Source organism: Falco biarmicus, chromosome 14 (genome assembly GCF_023638135.1).
Source record: "Falco biarmicus isolate bFalBia1 chromosome 14, bFalBia1.pri, whole genome shotgun sequence".
NCBI lineage: Eukaryota > Metazoa > Chordata > Aves > Falconiformes > Falconidae > Falco > Falco biarmicus.
This window is the reverse complement of record NC_079301.1, coordinates 21,951,077-21,974,787: the sequence shown is the minus strand read 5'-3', so window position 1 is coordinate 21,974,787 and position 23,711 is coordinate 21,951,077. Positions and strand designations below refer to the sequence as shown.

The 23,711-nt window shown below is 44.6% G+C and overlaps 2 protein-coding genes across 9 annotated transcripts in view; both read left to right on the top strand.

Moving 5' to 3' along the window:
* The window catches only part of ARHGEF9 (Cdc42 guanine nucleotide exchange factor 9), a 221,805-nt gene that overhangs the window by 90,753 nt on the left and 107,341 nt on the right, over positions 1–23,711 (top strand). The window contains exon 1 of one of the 8 annotated variants that reach the window (XM_056359676.1): positions 12,217–12,351. The exons of 4 other annotated variants lie outside the window; for them this stretch is intronic. Coding sequence is in view for 3 of the 4 variants with exons in the window: in XM_056359671.1 (XP_056215646.1) it covers positions 16,354–16,383 (30 nt within the window). In the remaining variant the exon portion in view is untranslated. Of the gene's footprint in view, positions 1–12,216; positions 12,363–16,313; positions 16,384–23,711 lie in introns of those variants that run through there. 3 more of the 8 variants (XM_056359673.1, XM_056359674.1, XM_056359671.1) reach the window with 3 other exon arrangements.
* LOC130158728 (uncharacterized) lies at positions 11,995–12,174 on the top strand. The gene has a single exon (XM_056359678.1). The coding sequence runs from the start codon at positions 11,995–11,997 to the stop codon at positions 12,172–12,174; it is 180 nt and encodes a 59-aa protein (XP_056215653.1).

The window sequence follows — 23,711 nt, the reverse complement described above, 5'->3', positions numbered from 1 at the left end:
CTGGACCAATTTTCGTGAGCACTGAGCCTCTATTATGGATTTTCAGCTGTCTTTTTTAAAATCTGATACTATTTTCTGTGTATCTACTAAAGAACAACAATAGAAATTTATTTTGGGTAGCATCATTTGTTCTGCTCAGGCACATTGGTCTAAACCTGGATTTTAGACTGATTTCTCAGAAGTTCTGCACAGCACTGATTTATTGAAAGTGCTGTTTTCTATTGTTCTCAGTGCTGGCTTGGGTTAAAGAATCAGACCTGCTCCCTTTGAGAGTTTGTCATTTATAAGAAGCATGTCACTAATACTTTACAAGTGATAGTACCTTTTATTCTCATCGCAGGTGGCTCTTTATTTCTAAATCAGCTCCTTAAACCTACCTGTTAGTCCATAATATTAAGCTGTAGGGGTTTCTTTTTTTTTTTTTTTTTTTTTCCCTCCTTTGCATGTGTTGCTTTCTGTTTTTTAAACAATTAATCTTTTGCCAATTATGCTAGCATCCCATGAGGGTATTTTACATGGTTCATTGGTACTAAGTTGCTAAACTCTGCAAGTATCTGTTTCTAACTTAGAAAGATGAAACTAATTGTCATTGGTAGTGATGAGAATAAATCTACACATCTGATTGGCATTGTAAGTATGATGATTATTTGGTTAGGCATTTTTCACAGAGACTATTGATTTGGCATGATAATGAAATGAGTTAGTTTAAATCATGCCATAATACAGCCTTTTCTGGAATAGTTTTTTATCTGGCCAAGGGCAGAGTTTTTCCCTAAGCCTTTGCCTGTATTACAGAAAGACAAGCAGGCATCTTCCTTGGTATTTCCTTACCAAGGGTCTACTTCTGGGTTTAATGTTCGCCTGTGAAAGTCGAAGTGAATGCAGCCATTAGCTTCAACAGATATGGAGTCCCAGTCTTTTTTTCTATTTTTTTTTTTAACAAGCATATATAGCCATATTTTTACAGTGCATGTAGTTCAAATATTTAAAATCAATCTGTTGTTGATACTTTACATTTCTGTCATAAACAAAAAGTAAATAATCACAACTTAAAATACTGAAAAGGAGTTCAGTAAATAAAAGGGCCAAATACTGCAAGTGGTGGAGATACTCGTAAGGAGGGCAGTTCAGCAGCCAGAAACTTTCTTACATTTTTTCCTTACTGATTCCTCTCCACTTGTCAGTCTGCAAATCAAGGGATATTTAAAGTACAAAAGCTCTTTGCACTCCATAATCCTGGAAAGCTCAATGTGAATTTGGGAAAAAGAGAAATGGAAGGAAGCAGGTTTGGTCCGATTTTCATTTTTGAGAGATTGAACAAGCAAATGCAGTTGGTGGAGAGAAGCCAGGCCAGGGTGGGATGGAAAAAGGATCTTGCAGTATCCAGGCATTAGGGAAAAATGGGACCTAAGAGGCCCAGAGCACCCTGAGCTGCCACAGAGACCAGAGGGAGCAGAGAGCACTGGGCTTGCTGCTGGTTGAGCGTGTCGCAGTGAAGCACCTGGGGAAGCCCCAGTGACCTGCTGAACAGTTCGGGTGTCCCACAGGAGATGTGTTTGGTCTGTCGTCTCCATACCCTGCAGCCTCAGCAAGGAGGGCCTTTTCCACAGAAGGGTGGCTTATGGCAGGTTTGTTCCTGTTCATCCTGGGATGTGTTTTCACGGGAGGTTGATACTTGGGTTGAATGAGCTCTGCATGCACTGGGGAGTTCTGTGCACACTGCAATGCCATAGACCTCCAAAACCTTAAGTCCTACCAAATGCATTTCTTTGTGGGATTTTTCTCACCCATGTAGGTTCTGTTCTGTTTTCCATTTCACTCCCCGTTTGGGGCTTCTTTCACCTTTCAATGATAGCTTGCTACTGGTGTTGCTATGAGAGTACACAAGAAGTGTCCAGGTTAATTTATCTGGTTATTTATCTTATGGCAAATAAAAATATTTGGATAAATACCTGATATACACTGTTGATTGTGTCAATCTCACAAGTGGCTGTGAGGTGGCCTGGCTCTTTTCCCATGCAAAACCCATGGCTCTGTGCCTCAGTTCCTACCCACTGGATAACAGACGTGCCAATAAGATTATCCTGAGATATGTCTTGATGGTACATCAGGGGTGTCTGGAAAACCCTTTGAGACTGTTGCTTGGAGGGTGCTGTAGAAATGTGAAGCATCGAGCAGGATGCACTCGCAGGGAAACCGCTCTCGCTGTGTGGTCACAAAGTCCATCTGTCCCTCCTGTGTTAAGGGTTTTGGTGTTTGAGCACAGCAGGCTTTGTAAACTGCAGTGTTGTTTTAACTGCTAAGAACCTGATTTCCTTGTATCTAGTCAAAGTGTTTTTCTTTTTTTAAACAATTCTTGAAAAATCTCTGAAATGCTTCAAGCTGACATCTTAATGTATTTATGACATTAGCTGCTTCTGCTCCAGAATGGTTGCTCTGAATCTCTTTGAGCCTGGCTGTTATTTTGAACATGACTAATTCCCTGAGTGACTAAGCTCTTAGATAATAGCCAAAATTCATCAAGTTATCTTGGTGTCCAATAGTTGCTATTGTTATGAAAAGGCGTCTTATGAAAAAAATAAATAAAGTTGCCTATTATGTAACATGGGCAGGGAAAGGGAAGATGAATATTGTTAGAGAATGGCAGGAGCGTCATATCTGGGAGCCACTTTCAGGCTGTGAAATCTCTGAGTTGGTCTAGTAGGAGGGTGTGGGTGAGAAGTAAAGTCCAGTTGTTGATTTGGAGCTCTGGTGAACTCCCACTGAACCCAAAGAGGTGCGTTCATGTGCAGAAGTGCTCTGTTCAGAGGGGTTCCCAACTTCTGTGTCCCCAGCTCTGCTATGCTACAGAATTCCTGAAATTAACCCAAGATAACATTGGGCATGCAGCAAAGTATACCACACCTTCTCTGCCATAGTTGTTCTCAGCTTTGCAGGCTGAAGCACTCAGAACTCCTGAAATGCCATGTTTTGGATAGCACAGTGAACCTCTGCTATATCCCATTAAATTTCTGTGTTGGTGTTGCTGATGAATGATGCAGAAGTGCAATGTGTGCTTCTTGAAGAAGCCAACGCAACACCAGGTTCTTTTCTGTGCCCGTTGTGTTTAACCCATGTCCTCCAGCAGGCAGGTTTATCTGTGTGATCCCGCACAGCGAGTGTCCCTTTGGCTCACTGCAGTCGCACATTGTCACGAGCAGTCGGCAGGAGGGCAGCGCTGGTCGTTCCTGGAAGGCTGTTGTATAGCATCAGGCGGAGACCGCAGCCTGTGCTACCTCTCACTGCAAGCAGCCCCACTGAGCCGGCATGGAATAGGAAATGAAAACCTACTGGCATTCATTTGCCTCATTGGAGAAAGAAAAAAAGAAAGACAGAAAAAAGCTTTAAACTTGTTTTTCCTTTTTAATGATGATATTACTGCTGATAAAAATGAATGTTTTCTGTTCTATTCATGCATCTACTGATACCCAGCTGGAATTCCTACTTCATTAGGTTATCTTGCATCGTTTTCTTTATTAAAAGAGGGCCAGATTCCATAGGCTGTTCCCTCTCCTTTTTTTGGGAGGCACAGAGAGGGGGAGAAAATGATTTCTATGAAACACATCTAGCTCTCTAGGTTAATTTGTGCGAGGAACATGAGGCCCATGGGTCAGCTTCTTAATAAGATGTTGTTTTCTGTACTCAATGTTTTGACAAGGAGAAATCCAGGGAAGCCAGATCCATCAGTGTCACAGAATGGGCATGAGGAGGGCTGCAAGGAGCTGCAGGAGATTTCTTTACAACCTCGTCCTCTTTCATGAAGCAGGGCTGGGGCTTCTGCTCCCGTCTGCCACAGCATTGTGTCATGGTTCTCAGTAAATCACGGGACTGTGCCTGGGCTCAGCTTTCCTAATACATACATGGGGGATAATTTTGTATTTCCCTCAGAGTAAGCTCATGCTGACAGAGCAGCAGTAAAAAGTTGAATAACAAGTCCCAAGGAGTGTACTGCATCAGGACTTTCAAATTCCTAAGCCTTTTTATGTCTCATGGTGCACTGGGGCAGGGCCTGATTTGGCCATGCCCATAAGAATAGCTGATTATAATCTGTTCGGTGGAGAGAGGAGAGTCCTCGTGCAGGAGGGCTGCATGTTAAACCCACACTTTCTGCAAGGTCAGTCAATAAAGTCATAGAGCGGAACCAGAAACTTTCTCTTCTTTTCTGCTTTTTCCTCTGAGTAGTTTCTGACGTTGCTGTTTAGTATGTGCATCATGGATCACGCTCTTTCCGTTCTGTCCGGCATCTCACTCTTGTACTGCTAATTGCTGGACCTCCATAGGCTTAGGCAGGTGAAAATACTCTATTAGATATGCTTTTTAACTGCGTAGGGAATGTGATGCACTGGATTTCAAAGGACCTTCCCTGTTGTGGCAAAGCTGAAATACACCCTTTGATTTTCACGGTGAAGAGCTTTCTCTTCTTTGTATCTGTGCGGCTCTGTTTCTCAGGGACCACACTGGGGACACTGACCCTGGGTTTACTAAGGTAGTTTCTAGTGGGTGGGCATTTTTCTTTCCGCTTACCACTTTGTCCAGGCATGTGCTGACATAAAGATCTCTGCAATGTGATGTCAGAAATGCTGCTTACCACTTTGTCCAGGCATGTGCTGACATAAAGATGTGATGTCAGAAATGAGAGCAGAAGCACTGGAGTTTCTGTAAGAGTGCCTGGAGGGAGCAGTGGAAGGAAGGGACTTGTCTTGAATTTTTCTGCAGTTTGGGTTTTGCTTTTTTTGCCTTGTTTCCAGGCTCAACTGCAAGCCCAGAAGCCTGAAAAGTAAAATTAAGAAGTAAACGTCAATGTATTTCTAGGCCGTGGTGGTTTTTCTCAGATAAAAGAGAGCTTACATAAGGTTGAAATGAACATCTGAATTTGATGGGTCTTTTTGAACTGAACTTTCTTGATCCCTGAAGTCTTTCTCTGTGACCAGGGTAATTAGTGTTACCACATCTGACTTCTGCAGGATTTGAAAGTTTTTTTCCTTTTCTTTTTCAAAATCGGGAGTCTGAGGCTGGGGTGTGGCACAGATGCAATGAAAAGAGAAAGCACTTGCAACATGATTGCCAGGGGCATGAGATTTTAGTTTGTCTTAATGCTTTAAGTTCAAATAAACTTAAAAATAGAAGTTTTGTTCTTCTTACCGAGATCCAGGCAAGCACAATGGAATCAACCCCCAGACAGGCTCGCTTTCCATGCCACTTCAGCATGACTTGTATAGTGTTACAGAAAGATTGTATCAGTACATCACCCCTTGTAGCGCAGCCAGTACTGGGGTAAAGCTTTGCTGTGGTGGATGTGTAGCACAGCATGGCAGCTGAGGGCAGGATGTTAGCACTGAGCCATGCTAGGATGCAGATGACACCTGGTCAGGGTGCTCTGGAAGAAGCATCTGGGCACTTATAAGACAACAGTGAAAGGTTTTGGCTTTATTCCACCACCACCCCCCCCCACCCACCCCCCCAGCATCATGTAAGTGCTTTAATTCTTCGACAGAGGAAAGAGCACCATCTACTGAGATGCTGGTTCTGTTTGTAGAAGGAACTAGGATTAACTGAGGTCTCCAGATGTTGTCCAAGGCCAGCCTTGTCTCTTATCCGACATGCCACTACTACCCTTTGCTCAAGGGTTTAAGACCTTTTCATCTGGAACATGGTTAGTTTTCAGGAGGGTGGTTAACCAGGGCTGGTGCACAAGTATATTGCAACATCCCTGGCCTACCTTTGATTGTTGTCTGGCTGTTAGTATTAATTAAAATGGTTATAAATAAATCAATGTCTACACTGGGACCATAATTCTGTTGTGTATCACTTTTTGTTTTCTGAGATAAAATTAGTACTGGTGAAGAATGGGAAAGAGTTCATCTCCTGCAGCTTGCCTGAGCTCTATATGTCTTTGTGTATAGTACGTCTACCAAGGGTCAAGCTGTGGAGATGTCATGCTTCTTTTAGTGAAATTCGTGGTTTTCTCCTTCATGGGATGTTTAGAGCAGTGACCCAGAGATGCTCAGATCTGTCACCATAGCCTCTGAGCTTTGTATAATGCTCTTGGCTAGTTGGTCATGCAGGTTAAGCAGTGTAGCAAACTCAACCTCCAGCAGTGCCCTATGTTCTTTAAGCATTGCAAAAATGGGCTTAAAATCTTGGTTTATTCTCTTTTCCAGCACTCGTCGCCTTGCTACCAGAGCAGCTTGCTTCATGGGGTCTCGCTCTGCTTTCTTCCCCATCCACCTTCTCTCCTATTTCACTGCTTTGCAGGCTCTCAGCTCAGCCTTTTCTTATGCAGTTCTTCCTCTGAAGACTATGCCTCACCAGCTTTTGAGAATCATTATCTTATCCTTGCCCACCTCTCTTTCTTTCCCTTTTGTCTTTCTGTAATTGTATTTAATATAACTTCTATAAATGAATCATTCTCTTGCCTAGCTGTGCTGTGCTGTTGCTAAAACGTGTTGTGCAGCTAATGTGGAAGATGCTGGAGGAAGCTGTGCTTGTTCCAGCCACCCCACCACTTTGTTTCCTTGTTTGTCTCTCTGGTAGTGGACACTTGAGCTGCCATAGGAGGGAGAGCTGGGGCAGAAGGTGAGATGAAATAAAAGCTTCTAAGAGATGTGTAGAGCAAGCAAAAGAAAGGACAAAAGAGAGAAGTTGAGGAAGTTACTGGAAGAAAGTCGAGTTCATGTGGACAGTGAGGAAGCTTTGCATTTGAAGGATGGCATGGACAGGCAAGGAAGAGTGGGTGACTGGAAGAATTTTTAACTGCCAAAATCAGCCCCCCGAGTCTGAGTCTTTACAGATGTTCCTTCATTTTACCTGCTTCTCAGTTTGTGTAAGGAATTTTAGGCATTTGGGGATTTTCAAAGCTTCCCATGAAGCCAATCCATAAACGTACAAGACCACGGAGACTCTTGAGGAAGAAACTGCCCCTTACAGCATATCTGCAGCTCGTAGGCTGGCACCTTGCATTCTGGCTAGAGGATGGGAGAAGAGGGCAGTGTATAAGACTTACTGTGAAGAGAAAGGAAAAAGAGGCAACTCCCAGTTTAAGAAAATCCTCCTTTTTGGAAATTTAGCAAATCATAATCCCACCTTTAATCTCTGAAGCCCTGAGCTTAATTCTGGGCTAGATTTAGGAAAAAAAATAACTAATTTGATGGTCTTCTCATAATCTCTAACCAAGTCTGTGACTCAAACCCCACGTCAGTGTCTGACATTGCAGTCTACACTCATTAAGTGCCAAGCAGAGGAGGCTGGGAGTGGAAGAGCAGTTGCCCACCTCCAGTTTACACATCCCTGTGTACCACTGCTGCTTGTTCTTCTTTGAGGGCAGTGTTAATTCAAATGAAAAGTTTATATTTCTCTCATGGTGCCATATAGGTCTGAGATGGGGCTTGTGCTCAGAGAGAACTACAGAAGAACCAAAGCAGTTCAGGACTGACAACAACCAGCAGCCATTTCCCCCTAATCCATGGCTCTCATCCAGTCCAGACGAACACAACCATAGTTTTATTCCCACTTAGAATCATGAGACACGCTGGGATTTGTTTGAAACTTTCCCAAATTCACTGAAAGATTTATCTCCTTTGACCAACTGATGAGCAGGTTTTCCTGGCCTGTCGGAGTTGGGATGCACATGCCAAATCCCAGAGCTCAGCCACGCTGCTTCCTACAGCGACATTAACAGAATTCACTGAGTGTGTGTTGAGGTTATGAGTCAGAGTGCTTCATTTTTGTGGTTAATGGAAGATGGAGCTGATGTGTTAGGAAAACATAGACGCCTCTGCCTGTCCAAGAGATTGCTGCAGTGGAGGCTGTTAATCTGCACAGGGGATCTAAGGTAGAACAGGGAATTGGACCTGAAACCCTGTACCGCCACACACCCCTAGACTATCCTGCCAGCCCATGCAGAGACACTGTACCTGTCGATGGGAGTGGAATATAGGTGACTTTTAAGCATTCAAATATAAACCCTTGCTCCTGAGTTAGAGCTGTGTTTGTTTAGCTGCAAGTAGTGGGTTGTGCTAATTGCTAGAGACATCCATTGGAGGGAGTCGTGGTCACATGGCTGAGCCTAATGTATTACACACATAAGGAATGAAGACTTGGCATCATCTGCTTCAGAGGCTTGCCTCAAAATCACCATATTGTAATTAATTTTATTGTAGGTGCCCTTCTGATTTGTCTGTTATGTGGGAGTTCAGAATACTGTGTCTATCTCTCTGTGTATATAGAGGTTTATGTATGCATATAGATGTAGGCCTGCGATGTATCAGTGGAAGCCCTGGCTCCTTCCTTAATTGATATGCTCGGTGTAGAGGTGCTGAAGTTCAAAACTGCTTTCTCATACAGAAGAAGCCATCGCCGATCTTGCATTACATATTGTGTTTCTGAAAGGGAAGGTGGTATTTTGTATAACCATTACAGATCTTTTCTTCTTGTTCCTCAGTTTAGCTCTATACAGAAAGTTAGACTAAACTTTTCAGAAAGCATTACATGAAGTTAAACTTTGTGGTGGCTTTATATAAACCCCTGATGTGTAGGTGTTCTTTTTCAGTAGCCTTCTAAGAGAAAGTACCATCCATTTTCATAGTAAAATTAACACTGAGTACATGCAGAAGGCATGGGAAATTATATAAAGCAGTAAGTACTATTGGGAATACTGTGACTATAATTTAAATAGAAGCTTCTGTGCAGTAAATCTGTGCTGATCGCTCAGTAGCTGTTACACACACAACTTTCACTGGAGCTTAATATTTGCATCTGTACGTCATGAGGCACCCACTGCTTTCCTGTCTGATCTTTTGGGGTGTTTGCTCTGGAGTGTGACCTGGGGAGGAGGAACAGTGTGGCTGGAGCCCCCCTGGCTACAGCAGCACTGCACGCCTCTCTCCCAACCTCTAGGACCAGGGAGGACGGGGGTGGGGTCTCCACAGCTGTCACCCCTCGGTCTGCAGCTGCTTGTGACGCACAAGCTGTACATGGTGAGTGATAGCAGGGGACCTCCTGCCTGCAGTTACAGGCAGGGGGCTGGCTTCATCACCTCTATTTATAATCTCTGCCCTCCCCTGTGCTGTGACTGGCTCAGCTCTTGCAGAATGACTGCCTGAGACCTGCCAGGCACAGCGCTTGTAATGAAATCCTCTTTTTCAGCTACGGAAGTAGCTATTGAGCATGTGTGATAGCCACTGCCCCTTTTTTCTGGATATTTCTTAGGCCTGTGCTGCTTCCACCTGCCCAGTTTTTGCCCCCCCTATCTATATGCAAAGGCACAGAGGAGTCTGCCTTGAAATCCTGCCGTCGCTTCCCGTTCTTGGCGTTGAGAGGACAGTAACAGCGCAGGGGGGTGTGCCTGTGGAGGTCTGGGCCCTCAGGGCTGCTGTGGGCAGGTAGAACATCTCTGCTGTGCTTCCCCTAAAAGTAAGGCTGAATGTGAGGCTGGGGTCTAGACCCAGTCTCCCTCTGTGCTCATTGCAGTTTAGAGGAAAAGATTGACTGACCGTAAAGATGCCTCTAAATTTGGGCCTGTTGTATGTTTTGGAGAGGTCACTGTTATTATTGAGACTGAAACTGGAATTTCCTGGATGTTTGTAGGAGTTCAGGCTTGGATTTTGGAAAGTTGCCTGTATTTTGGGAAAGGATGGTAACAATAATAAATGCGCCACATCTGTTACATGTTTGCTCTTCTGATTAGCCTGAAATTGCATCAGACTATTCTAAAAATGCATACTTGATAGGAAGTGCAGGTCTGGAAGCTGGTGATCAGGCAGATCCATCACCTGAGCACAGCCTGACACGTGTGCTAATGGGCAGCCAGGCTGCCTGCCTGGGGCAGGTTTAAAGCACCTTCTTGTAAATATGCAGTCGAAAAATTGCCTTTCACTGTCCTCCTGAACGAGAAATGCTGTGCTTTAACAGAGCAGGGGGTCTCAGCTGCTGGAGATAGCCTCTGGCTTTTAGTTACCACTTGGAAGAAAAAGAGAGGAAAAGAAACCACCAGATTAACCCAAAACATTCTTACTTCAAATGTTGCTTGACACAACCCACTCTCTGCAGCTGCGAACATGTTACAGCCCACACACGCTACAAAGCTGGTTAGAAACAAGGAGGATGGTGTGTTGGATGCGCACTGGTCTTGCACAGACCACTGGGTCTCAGTGGAGCCTGAGGAGGGAAGGCACTGTGGAGACTCAGTTCTTGCACACCTGGTGTGGTCTCTCGTTTCACGGTGTTTGACAGTGGATATAGAAAAAGTGTGCTCCATTTGAGGGAGCCCTCCAGCAAGCCAAATAGCGAAGGAAGAAAAAATAAACTAAGCCTTGCAGTAGACAGGTGGGTTTAGTACCGGTTTGAATGGCGAGGTGGGGTAGGGTCATAATCCCGCCTGTCCCTTCCCCACATGGTGGTGACAAAATATATCTGCCCTGGAAGGATGCTGTGATGGGAAGAAAGGCTGCCTCTTGTTTGCCTGAGCTGACTCCAGGCCATGTCTGTTCAGGTTTAAACCCTGAAGTCCTGAACTCATGTTGTTTGCTACTGAAGAACAAAATAAGTGCTTGTTTGGTGCATATTTGCCTTGTTTCTGTGTGCAAATGTCCTGGGTGTGTTTGAGAAGGTTTCCTGGAAGGTGCTGATGATCAGCCCCATATGCACATTTTAGTGTGTAATGTATATGCATTGGCAACATTTCTGTATTTGTCTTTGTAAAATCATTTGCTTTTTCCAGCTGAGCACATCTGTGCGTGCGTGCGCGCGCGTGCGTGCGCGTGTGTGTGAGAGTGATGCCTCTGTGAGGTAACTGCTGTTTCTGGGATCTAAGAATGAGGTTTGGGATATCAACTGGCACCTGGAACATAAAACCTGAGCATGTATGTGAATTTAATGTAGGAATGAGCTTTTCTAACTGCTGTAGAAGGAATAAAGATCCCCCATCCTGTCCCACTCCCCACACCCCTTTTATACATCTCTATTTGTAGAATCAGAATTCAGTTTAACTCTTAGCATGGAGAAAACCCAGTGCAGTGCTGAGGAGAGAGGCTATGTGACAGATTTATGATGGGATGATGCACATAGTATTGTGCGGAGCTAAAAAGTGATTCCCCCTACAAAATTCCCACATTACAGCCTCACAGTGAGTTTCCAAGTTAGCAAGGGTTGCCTTTTTGTTATTTCGAATGCTTTTCTTCCCCGCTGTTCTCCTGCTCCCCTACCTGGTCTGAGCAGGCTCCTAGCAGCACTGGCTCTTTTTGCTGGCGTTTAATATTTTCCATCCGAAGCTTAGCGCAGGCGGTGCAGACGGGGCAGACGTGTGCCCGCCGTACAAAGGCAGTGAGGAACGGGATCTGCGTTGCACAGAAAGCCCAGAGGCGCCTTCCTGGAGCTCACCGTTGGCATCCAACCGCGACGCCGGCTTCCCAGCCCCCTGCACAGCTCTGTTCTCTGAACTGCCGCAAAAGTAGAGGGGAAAAACATGTCTGCATGGCGCTCCCTGTCACGGCGGGCGGAAGACTCACGTATTTATGGAGCCAGCGCTTCCTTTTGCGTTTGACTGACAGCCAGGATCCCTTCACTGCCTGGTCACTGGAGCTGATTAGTATGCGAAAGGGTCCGCCTCGCACCGAGAGATGCAGCCGCAGCAGCTTGCAGAGCTGTCACACTCACACAGGCTTCTTATCTGCACTGGCTTGACGAATTAAAAAGCAAGCCAGCCAGCAAGAGAGAGACCGGGAGAGAGAGGGGGGAAGAGAGAGAGAGAGAAGCTTGCAGACAGCGCTCGCTTTCTTTTCCTAAAGGAAGGATTTTGCGTCTTAAGTGCTCACTGGTTGTGATGATGCTTCACTTAGCGGGCTCCAGAATGAGCTAGAGACAGCAGATAGGGGGATAAACTAAAAGCAGACCACAAAGCATTACGAACAAAACCAAAACCAGGAACAGTTTTCTCCTCTATTCTAGCATGGTGGATGTATGGACAGTCTTACAGAGCAGAGGTTGACTTCTCCAAATCTACCAGCCCCACATCTTGAACACTACAGTGTTCTGCATTGCACCATGACCTTGGATGTTCAAACGGTGGTCGTTTTTGCAGTGATTGTGGTGCTATTGCTTGTGAATGTCATACTCATGTTCTTCCTGGGCACTCGTTAAATGGATTTTTTCTCCTGAGCTGTTGGGGGCTACTACTACCACTAGCAATTCAACAAGAGAGAGAGCGAGAGAGCGAGAGAGAGAGAGAGAGGCAAGAGAGAGAGAGAAAGAGAGAGAGAGATATTTCTTACTGAGGGGGGAAACGCGTTGAGCTTCAACATGGCCTCGCTGTGATATGTATGACGTTGGTATATTATCTCTCCCTAAATCTTTTGTCATGTCTTGTCTTTTAAGTATGCCTGTAAGTGTAGCTGCTTTTGCCTGGGTTTTAAATGTGATAAATAATAGTAATCCATTCATTTATTGTTCTGTGCTAGTGAGATAGAGCTATACATATTTAGTTAGAAGCAGAGTGAAAATATCTTTCTGTGGTAAGCACTGGCTGTGTTATTTTGCTTCATTTAAAAATAGAGACTCAAGTTAATAATAAGTCATTTTGTGTGAAATTTCTAGCAAGCAGTTAATGTGCAATGTCTGTGAGAGTAACCATGTAGCTGCCAGGTGAGAGGTGGTGGTGTGTGCAATTGAATCGAGCTCTGGACATTTTTAAGGGGGCATGAGAAATCCTATTAAAGGATTAAATCTTTGCTAAAATAACATTCAGCCACAAAAAAAAAGGGAGAGAAATTCTACTTACCTTATTTATCTGTGTTGCCTTGATGATCTGACTTGATTTCTCAATATTCAGCCCAAAAGCCTCCAAATTCTACGTCCACACTGATGTAGCCTAGCTCCTTTCTTTAAAGGTGTGAGAGGGACCGAAACATAACCTGCTGGGCTTTTTTTTTTCTTGTTTGTATGTGGTTTATATCTCTGCAAATTGGGAAGGAGGGATCAAAGAGAAAAAGGGAATGCATGCTTTGTTTTTCTTTGCTAAAGCAACAGATACAGAAGGGTTGGGTTTTGCTTTATTTCTCCAGAAAATTTATTTTGGCTTGCTTTTTTTTTTGTGTGTGTGTATATATATATATAATTTTTGGTAATGTATGTAAGAAGAATCTTTGCCCACCTCAAGGATAACAAGATTTTGAGATGGGCTCTTTTGTGTGACTTTATTTACATTGATTTTCTTGAAAATGAAGTGCTAAATTGTATATTATAGGTTTACTGAAAACGTGTCCACTAGTTAGAGGTCCTTCTGTTGAAAGATGTCTAGACCAAAATTGCAATGTTTACAGCTGGGAAGCAGAGCTGGCTGGGGGTCCGAGTATCAGTGCATGAAGTTTAGAGAGAATATGAAGGGAATGTCTGAAAAGAGTAATGTCTTTTCCTCTTGAAAATGTCTCTGTACTATGTTTCTGTCAGAAATCTTATGGGTTTTTTTATATAGTATTTTCCCTCTAGAAAAATCAGAATTACTCAAAACAAAACAAAGTAAATTGCAGTTTGAAAATGTTTAAATCTCTTGCTGGCATTCACTGAAATTATATTGCCTTGATAATTTAACTAGTTCTTGCTAATTCCTCTGTCATTTATTTGATGTCCTCTACTAATTGGGAAAAAAACCCCAAACACATCAAAATCATGTAACTGATTCATAGAGACAGAGCAGGAGCTTATAGATGGAGACATATAGTTATTTCCATGTGAGAGTCTGTGAGTTAATTGCTCAGGAGCCAATTTCGGCTGGTGACATGATTGGAAATTGAGTTAAATGCTGCAAATCTGGCACTTTCAAAGTGGCTTTAGTGGTAAATAGAAGAGAGGAAAAAAATTTTCCCTGAGTCCCATGGTGGTAACGGTCAGCCCCCAAAGCTGACAAGAAGTGTTTAGTGGCAGTAGCCCATTCTAATGGGTAGAGAAGCCAAGACTCAGTGATATAAGCCCAGCAAAGATGCTCCGGTGCCTGCTGGCTGTTTCCCCCTCTTCACTTGTAGCTATCACTGCAAGAGATATCGGCTTCACTTTGTAAGATACTGAGTGAATCTTCTTTTTATTTAAAAAAAAAAATTCTTTAGGATGGTTTAGGTTGTTAAACAACTCAAATTTGCTTGACTTTCCTGTTAGCTATCATATGTCATTAGTTTTATAGGTTGCAGAATCTCCTGGAAATACAGTAAATGAGTAAAGATCACTATGGAAAGGGAATCAGTCGTACCGCAGCCGAGATAATCCTTTCAGTGAAACAGTTTTAAGCGACATAGTGATTTGGAGGAGCAAGGGTGGAAAAATGAGAAAAAAAAACACCCCCAAAACAAATCAGCGAGTTAAAAATGGAATGCAACTGTGTCTGAATGTTTATTTTCCTCAAGGTTAGCTCTCTGGCATGAAGGTTTACCTTTCAATAAGATTTCTATGAGGAATGCTTGGTACCTGACATGGTTTTCTAGTGCGTACAAAGTGCATTCCTTGATCTGGAGCTTGTATTTCTCGGGTGATATTTGGGAGGCGTGCGTGTACATGATGGCGTATGTTATCGCATGTATCGGGAGCTTCTGTGTTCGATTGCTAATTCCTGCGAGTCCCTTCTGGTTCCATCGGTGGAGTTGTGTGTTGCTGGGAGATCTCTGTGACTGGTCGGGTGCATGGGGAGGATGAGGGTGTCATGCACGCTCGGTTACTGGGGGAATGACCGCTGGGAGATTATTTTTTTCCATTACAGAATATGCTTGAGAGAATTAATGTAATTTTATTACAACTTCCTCACCTTTTATTCTCCCAAGTGCTGGTGGAGTCAAAGAAAGCAAGTTTATGCAGGGCAATATGAGTGTGGAAGTTGGGAGCAGAAAACTTTGTTATCGTAGCAACACTGTTCCTGATATACCAGGCTTCCTACTGGACTTTTGGGGGAAAGAGAGGAAATAAGCCTAAAAAGTTAGCAAGGGCTAGTGTTTCTGCTTGTTTAGTTTGATTCCTGTTTCCCACCCCCAGTCCTCAGTGGCCACCTTTTCAAACAGGCCTTGAGCCACCTGCCCCAACCCCATTTTTGTAGTTTCGCACCTGCAATTTTGCATTTTCCAAGCCTGCAGTGGAGCCCTGAAATATCTGGTTTGCAGGAGCAATTAGCTAGTTAAACAACTCCGTCTTGCCATACTTTTCAGGAGCGGCTCAATCCATGACAGTCTGCATTAACAGCTTTTTGGGGTGACAGCGTTCCTAGTTGCTTGCAGTAGATCCTCTGTACTCGTAAGTGACTGTGCTTGCAAAATTTGGGGTGTAATTTGCACGCTGTAAAGTTCCTACATGTAGTGGAGCTTTCCTTCTCCCTGAGCTCTGTGGGATGATTCGGGTCATGCGTATGGCTGGTTGCGGTCGGGGTCCCGGGGGTAGTTTGGCTCCATAACTCCGCCACGGTTTGTGAACACTGAGTTCTTCACATCTGTGGGGATGCTGAAGCCCAGAGATGGGGGAAGAGGGGGTCATTCCTTTAAATGAATCAAAGCACTGACCCTCTGGAAAGTACAGCTCCAAAGAAAAAAATATTCATTTGTATGCAAATAGCATATTTATAATGCATAAAATCTCTTTCTGTGATTGCTCGTGTGTATTTGTTAGGCTGGGTGATGGGAGACCTGCCTTGCTGTTTGTCTGCTTAAGCAGGATTCAATGTTATTTGCCACAGGATTCATGAAAATGCCTCTGACTGTATCATAGCAACCCTGTTTCACACAGTCCATAAAAAGTCCATTCCTCCTGAGCGGCAATCCGCTGTCTTAAAGATTCAGGCACCCTTCTCACTGTGGAGAAAGGATACATTTCTCCCTCTTTGGATGCTTTGGAAAAAGCATACGTGTCAGGATGATCCCTGCTAGTCCTGCATTCACTGTGATTTTAATGCTCTTTCTTTAAAGCTAATAAGAGGGCTTCCTTTCAGTTTTTTCTTAAAGGCTTCCTCCCCCACCCTGGATATTTCCCACCTCTGTTTTAAACCTCACATGACAAGTTAAAAGGGGGACGGGACAGCTCAGAGGTCTCTGATGTGATGGCTCTTTTCTGTCCTGCCATTTGGATTTTCCCCCAGGATGGCAGCAGCACAGCACTTGCTTATGCTCTGTAGTGAATGAAGATCTGCTCAGATTCGAGCCCTTCTGTGGGAATGCAGAGGTGCTTTCTCATCCCATAGATGAATGTTGTTAAGAGCTGCATGTTCACCTGACTCCTGCCCCCATCTGTTTGCATAATGTGGTTATATTTCTTTTTGGATCAGGTATTCAGTACACAGCCCAACTGCTGTGTATAATGTCTGAAGGAAAATTGCCAAAAATCCATGTAAGTTTTTTTTTTTGTTTGTTTTGTTTTAGTTTGTCAATAGAACCCCTCTTCTGTATTGTTCATTTCATTTTGTTGTTGTTCTTTGATGTCTGTATTTAATGAATGCTGGTTGTGATGGGAGATCCGGTGGTCTTTGTGTACAGTGCTTGCTTGCTTGCATGTATGTATGTATTGTGCCTGTATTGTTTCTGTATGTGCTATATGTTGTTAATAATGCATCTGTGTTGGTGAGGAGGGTTTGGTTTTTTTCTATATTCTGCATTCGCAGTGTGTATCTTTCTCAACTGGGTGTGATAATTATGTTCAATGTGTGTCTCTCAGTGAAATGTTATGAGAGCTATTTTGATAAAATGCAGGGATTTGTCTCTTGTACACGGAATCTCCAATGACTAGAAGTTAGGAAGCCTGAGAAAAACTCCCTAATGTTAATGATTGTGTAATTATTGTCCTTTTTTGAAAAGGATGCTTGTTCAGGGGTTACAGAGGTGGCAGAGGACAGTTCTGCTGGATCCTGGTTTTGCCACTGATTTACTGTATGGCCTTGGGCATGTTCCTTTGCTGCCTTGTGGCTCCTCTTTCCCAGTTGTAGAAGACGAACATCACCCATTACTTAGGCATAGCCAAGACCAATTAACTCCTATTTCTTCCCTTTCTGCAGCATCCTGTAGCTGCAAAAGTGGTGGTGTTCTGGTCAGGCAGCAGGGGAGTGGCAGTACAGGTGAACAGTGTGTGTCTGACCACATTGGCCCAACTGTGTGTAGCTGGATTTAGCCTGTTGGAACTGTTGTAGACGGCGGTCTGTAGTGGTTTATGCTTCTCACTAAAAATAGATGCTCCTGGAGGAAGAGCTGTTGGAGGAACCATGATTTATTTGTTTTATTTTGTTGGTTATGGTTGAATTTCTTTCCTGAGTGGAAATGAGTCTTAATTTGAAAGAGCCCACAGATGGCCAGGTTGTCTCTAACCCTGCTGTCCTCTTCACCAGCAAAGGACCATGCAGCCTCGACTGCTTATTTCCAGTTTTTGTAGAGTATTACTCCTGCATTGTTGGAAATGCTACACTGACAACATGTTCTCTAGGGCATCTGAGCTCAGGGCAAGAAGTACTCAGAGCTCTCCTGTTGATGAATGTGTTGGGCAGGCCTTGAAAGCTTTACCACCCAAATTAAAGGGAGCCTTAGGGGGTGAGGGAGCATCCTCATAAAGGCATTTAAAGAATTAGCTCTGGATTTCAACTGACTCTGTCTTATGTATTCAGAAAATTTCATAAGCGTGCTACTTTGCTCCCATCACAGAGCAAGGGAAACTGAGGCATGTGGTGGTCGGAGAGCAGCGTGTGGTGGGGTGGGGATTAGTAGCAGAGCTGGGAGCAGGAGCAAAGCTCGGGGGCCCGTTGGTCACTCTGCCCACTGGATTGTACTACCTTTTCTTAATCCTCAGTGAAGCAGGGCCAGCAGGCATGCTGCTTGGAATCTGGCTTGTACGCTTTTATTTGAACCTTCCCATTTGGAAGTGTCAGTGACAGGCTTGTGCTGGGGATCTGTGGAGTGAGCTGCTCGCAGTCTGGTGGAGGATCTCTTTCAGCGGATTTCAGAGCTCCCAGCATAGCAGGCTCGGAGAGCAGAAAAGTCTGTCCGTGCCCATGTGGATAGTCCCATGTGGTTCAGCGCCTGCCCCTTCTTTCGCATCAGCTGAGACATATATAACATAACGTATAGACTGCTGGCAACGATTGCGTTTCTATTTTAGGCAGCATCTCTGGCTAAGTAAAGCAGGGGCTACACTGCCAGCCACTTTGCTCTGCAATCTTGTTTAAGTCTCTGAGGGATGAAATGTTTCTCTAGCCCTGTTGCCTTCCCGTAGGACCTGATCAGGACTCGCAAGGCAGGCAGTCACAGCCCCGATGGGTGCTTGGGTCAGAGCAGGCAGCCCTGCCGTGCCGGCACTGTGGCCACAGAGGTAAAACAGTCACAATAGGTGGCGTCACCGCATTGCCACAGCACCGGGTAAGGTGGCTCAACCTGGCAGCCTGTCCCTTCCCTCCCCCGCGCCCCCCCCCCTTTTTTTTTTTTTTTTCTTTCTTTTTTTTGGATAAACCCCGAAATTAACTTCTAGGTAATTTATTATTACTAGATTATCTTACTGTCCCACCACAAGCATGGGCAGCTGCATGCTCTGGCATCCCCTCTTTCTCAAGCTAAGCAGCTATGCCACGGCATGCCCCAGGGAGGTCTGCGTTTTTGCTGGGGGGGCCATGGGGGACTGTCAGTAGAGTGGTCCTTCCCGCTTTGTTTCTGGTAGGGAAAGCAGCATGCCCGACTATCCTATGGCCTCTCATGACCATGGCCTCTGTCCCCAGCTCTGCTCCCCTGCCTGCCTCTTGCGGTGACCTTTGCAGAGGATGTCCTGTCTGGAGTGATGAGAATAATTGTCATTGGGTTTGCAACATGGGCAGGGATGTACCTGAGCATCCTGGATGTGCCTTGTGCCACCAGAGAGCCGCTCCAGCCTCACGAGGCATCGAGTAAAAATCAGTTCTCTCTTGATACTCAGGATGTTTGCCTGGGGAGTGTCTGTTTCTAAAGGGTTAAGCTTCTCCTGGTGCCAATTCTTGGGTTTTTATGCTGCTGTAAGGGAGCTTAGAGCCCCTGGCTTTGAGGGTGGTTGCAGCTCACACTCGAAAGATATTGGGAGAGGAATCAGCCAAACTAGAATTTTGAAAGTAGCAAAGATCCTAACTGTGCAGGGGGTGTTTCTTATAATTAAAAAAATGCAGTATGGGCTCAGTTACACAAATATAAATTCAGAAAAATACCCTAAGGACCAGGCTTTACCCTGATAAGCAGTGGGCTAATTTGCTGGGCATATCTGTAGCAAAGTTTTGTCAAGTAAAATTGTTCCATTTGAAAAAAAGCATCAGGCTCCTGCTGGCATTATCAGAAAACAGGTTTTTTTTTCAAAGGATTTCTGTGGACCGCATTCCCTGCGCTATTTCTGATGCTTCTGCTCTCCTGTATTGTATTCAGTATATCTGACAAGGTTTTCTTAATAGGTTGTGCGCTGAAGTTTCTGTTCCGATACCAAATTTAGGGAAAGCTTGTTATCTAAAATTCTTTCTTCCTGGCTTGATAAGGTGCTGATTAATTTTATGCAACTCTCTTTCCTTATCTAGTTGAGCTTCAGTCAGTTTTAGTACAATCTTGGAAAAGTGCGATCAATCTTTAATTTTTGTTTTTAAGGTTTATTCGAAAGCCTTTTAGGCACACTGGATGTTTGGTCTTTTGTGAAGTTCTATGAGAAATAAGTTAAAAAGTAAAATTATAGAACAGGTTTTGAATCCGGATGAAACATTTTAAAGTTTTTAAAGTAAAACAAGAAAGAACTTAGTTTAAATGACAGTTACTCTGATGTTGTTTTGGGTATTAAATTGAGGTTATATGACTCTGGTGTTGCACATATGCAAAGCTGGATGCATAAAGCACAGAATACTAATGGTGCCTTTATATAGGAATGCGTAGATGTGGTACCTATCTGACACAAGGATGAAGGAGAGGGACTGTTCCCTCTCCATAGGTATGTGTAAGGTAAAGAGGGGCAAGGGCAGCTCCACGTATCTCTGCCTTGCGCCATCGAGAAGGGCTGTGGGGGCACAGGGTGCTGTGCTGGGGAACCGCGTCCTGCTTCTGCTGAAATGCACAGGCCAGAGGAGACGGTTGTGTCTGTCCAGTGCAGCCATCTCACGCTCAGTGAGGAGGGGGCTCGCTGGGGTCTGCGGTGTCGTTGTGGGCAGCTGTGAGCAGGAAGGGGTACTCGTGCTGGGGCAGCAAGGAGACTCAGCTGTCATCAGTGGAGAGTGTCTGCCTTGATTTCGTGATCAAGAGTTGACATCTGGATAGATTTTCAGTCTCTGGTCCAGGGCAGATGAATCTCTCATCTGATGCCCAGCAGCAGATCGATTCCATCTCCTGGACACCGATGGTTTTGCAGAAGCATCTGAAAGTCTTTCCTGAAGAATTAAAAGTACACACACATGCAGTGCGAAGAAATTAAACCTCACAAACCTGCAGGCTGGGAACAAATATGCTTAAGACTAGCCAGCTGCTTTATAATTACAAGTCTTCAACCAGGAGGAGCCTGGCTTCTTCGGTGCATACCTGGAGCCTGGGAAATGTATTCACAGGCGTTAACAGGATTGAGACCCTAGATTTATGGAATTTAGAAAGCACTGGCTCTGCTCCCTCCGCTGCAGGACCAGGTGCTGACAAGCCAGGTGCTGGTGCCATCCCCTCTTGAGACAGGACGGCACTCTCAGCCCACTGCCATTTGCAGATTGTCACAGTGGCCCCAACTGTCAGAAAAGCCATTTTTCCAGCTCAGTTTTAAGCTCAGTATGAGACTGTGTCTAGTCCTCAGAGCCCAGGTTTGGCTGGAGGTTGTAGGCAGTGCCATCTCCCCCCATAGCTTCCTGGTTTCTTGTTCTCCTCCTACACTCCCTGCATTAAACAGTTGCTGTGTTTTGCCCCAGAAAATGGTGATGGTTTGATCTGTCTCCAGTGTCTTTTTAAAACAGAGGCCAGGCTGTCCCTCGCTCTCATCCTCACACACAGCAACGTACATATGAGTGCCTGCGTGTGCAGGCATTTGTGCATTTTCATATATATTTCTTTTTACATATACAGGGAAACACATAGATTAAAACACATGTGCATGTGTTTTCCTTCCCAGATATATTTTGGAAAATATGAGTCAGCAGCAGGCAAGAACATATTACATAATCTCTGGGAGTGAAGAAAACCTTGCAGTTTATTAGGAGACAGGCTTTCTGCAAGCAGCATTTTTTAACATCATTTTGTTACCACACATTGATGTGTGCCTCTCGGTCAAGTGGCCTTATTTCCATCGTATGTGGTTGTGTCTGATGTAGAAATGTAGTCCCAGTAGCCTTGGGTTTTGTTATATTTTTAAACCCCACAGTAACAATAGCAGAGTCTTAGGGCTGTGATGATGGTAACGACTTCTCTTCCTTAACATGTTTTGCTGCAAAGACTGTGATTTTCCTTTTTGGTTCCCCCCACTCCCCACCTCCTGCTGTTTTCCATAAAATCTTAGCACTGAGAGAAATCACACATGAATGCAGCTGGAAATAAATGTTGCCCCCTCCGCCTCCCCTCTGTTCATGGCCACCCACCTCTACCGCCCGCACCCAAATGGGAGAGTGAAGTCAACATCCACTTTTAGCCCTCGTCTCCTGCTTGGCTCTCCCTGCAAGCTCATTTCCCACACCTCGCAGAGTGCGGTGGCTCTGCCTGCTGTACATGCAGAGGGTGAAATTTGGAGGGGTTTGAACACCATTTTAACGGCTTCTGCAGCCATAGGAGCACTTGTCTGGCCCCATCAGCGGTCATGCTGTCATATGCCTTAACATAAGGGGCTGAGAGAGGACACACAGTTTGCTGCTTGTTCACTAAGCATCTCAGGGAGTGGGGAGCATCATGAATTGTGGAGAGACAGAGGAGCACAAATGAAAAAATGAAGTAAGATGGGTCTGGCTCAAGTCAGACAGCAGAAACATCCAGGGTTTGAATCCCACACCCTGGGCTACAACAGGTGTTGTGAGTGACAGCATGTGCCAGGGGATGGGAAGCAGTGAGGGGCACGGAGCAGAGTGTTGGTGGTTGGGTGCTCTTATCTTCTTGACAGTGCATCTCAGTTTCTCCATCTCTAATGCCAGGCTTAATTCCAGGCTGTTCAGTCAAATCCCTGCATTTCTGAAGAATTCTTTGAAAGCCTAGGAGGGGAATGGGCACTAGCAGAGTTAAAGGAAATAAAGAAAAGCACTTGTTTATTTTTAATTTGCCCAATAAAACCAAAAGGTTTTGAACTGCTTTCATCTCTCAGGGCACTGCAAATACTTCCGCTGTGGCTAAGCTAGTGGTTGCCTTTCAAGCAAAGAGAAAGCTCTGTTGCGGTTTTAAAATATCAGAGCCTTCCCAAGGAGGCAATAAATTGCCATGCTGGCTGAAACCAGGAGTGCAAGTAGCTCTGTGCCCTGTCTGGGACAGTGTCTGAGACACATGCTGTAGAGAAAATTGAGAGAGACACAGTAATTGATGGTGATGGAATAACCTGTTTATCCAGAGCACTCTGTCTTCACCCCCATTAGCTCGTGAGTTTCTGATGCTTGGAGACAAGAGAATTTAAATCTTTGTATTTTTAAAAGCATAAAATTATCTGTTATAGCCAGGAAGTTCTCATGAGCTCAGCAGAGGGGATATCCTCTTCATTCCAGCGTTCATCAGGGTTCTCCACATTTTGTTCAGAAGCCTGGTTTGAGCTGTGTGTGTCTGCCCAGTGTTTGGAGCAGCTGGGAAATGATAGGGTGCTCCCAGGGATGGGTTTTAGGGGAACTGCCCCCCATTTCCAGCCTCTCTGCAGCCCTGTGGGTGATGCTGCAGAAGCCATTTCATCTTTCTGCATCTTTATTTCTCTTTCTATAGAACGTGCAGAAGGAAATTGCCCTTTCCTGTTAAATGGTTTGACAGCTGAGGATGAGAAGTGCTGTATTCCAGGCAGATGGGATCATAGCTGAGTGAGGATTGCTGACAAATGCCACTCTACCCCTTGCAGGCAAGGGGGAGAGGCGGAGATAAGCTTTGCAACTGGCCTCTGGCAGACCAGAGCTCCCACCCAGGCTGCTCCCTGCTTTAGTAAGAGTTTAGTAAGACTGGAGTTCCACCTGAGATCCAGACAGGAATGAGATGCCAAATGATGTCAGCAGGGTTCCACCAAAGATTAATTTGGCCTCAAATATTTTGCATATGCAACATCATATTGCAACCTTATTTAAAGAACATTCAGCTAGACAAGGTCTCTGTACATCTATAGAGCCTTCAGTTGTTACTCATCAATAATACAGTTGCTCTCAGTTATTAGTTGATCCAAATTAGGCTTTTTTGTTTCTCTAAGCCTTTTGTGGTATTTCTGTGCACTTAAGAAATTAATCTGCATTAAGTAGAAATACCTAAGTAAAAATAGCAGCTTTTGAGTAGTTGCTTTTCAGTTTTTCGTGGCGTAAGCTCCAGGGCAGAACCGTTCAGGGTAACCAGTAATCCTCGCCCCAAGGCCAGTGACAAAATACGGGAGAGGCTCACAGAGCAGGAAGGAGTGGCACAAACCCCACCCAGGGCAGCCTGGCCCTGCTCTGGATGGTGGGATCCCCCTGGAAGTGCTGTCTCTTAGAGACATGCTGTCTCTCTGACTCAGTGACATAAGCTGATGTTTTACTTCCCAAATTTTTTCTTTTAGAGCGTCTGTGTTTGACCATC

Coding starts and splice junctions, on each gene's coding strand:
- LOC130158728 (XM_056359678.1), top strand. CDS start 11,995: ATGGACAGTCTTACAGAGCAGAGGTTGACTTCTCCAAATCTACCAGCC.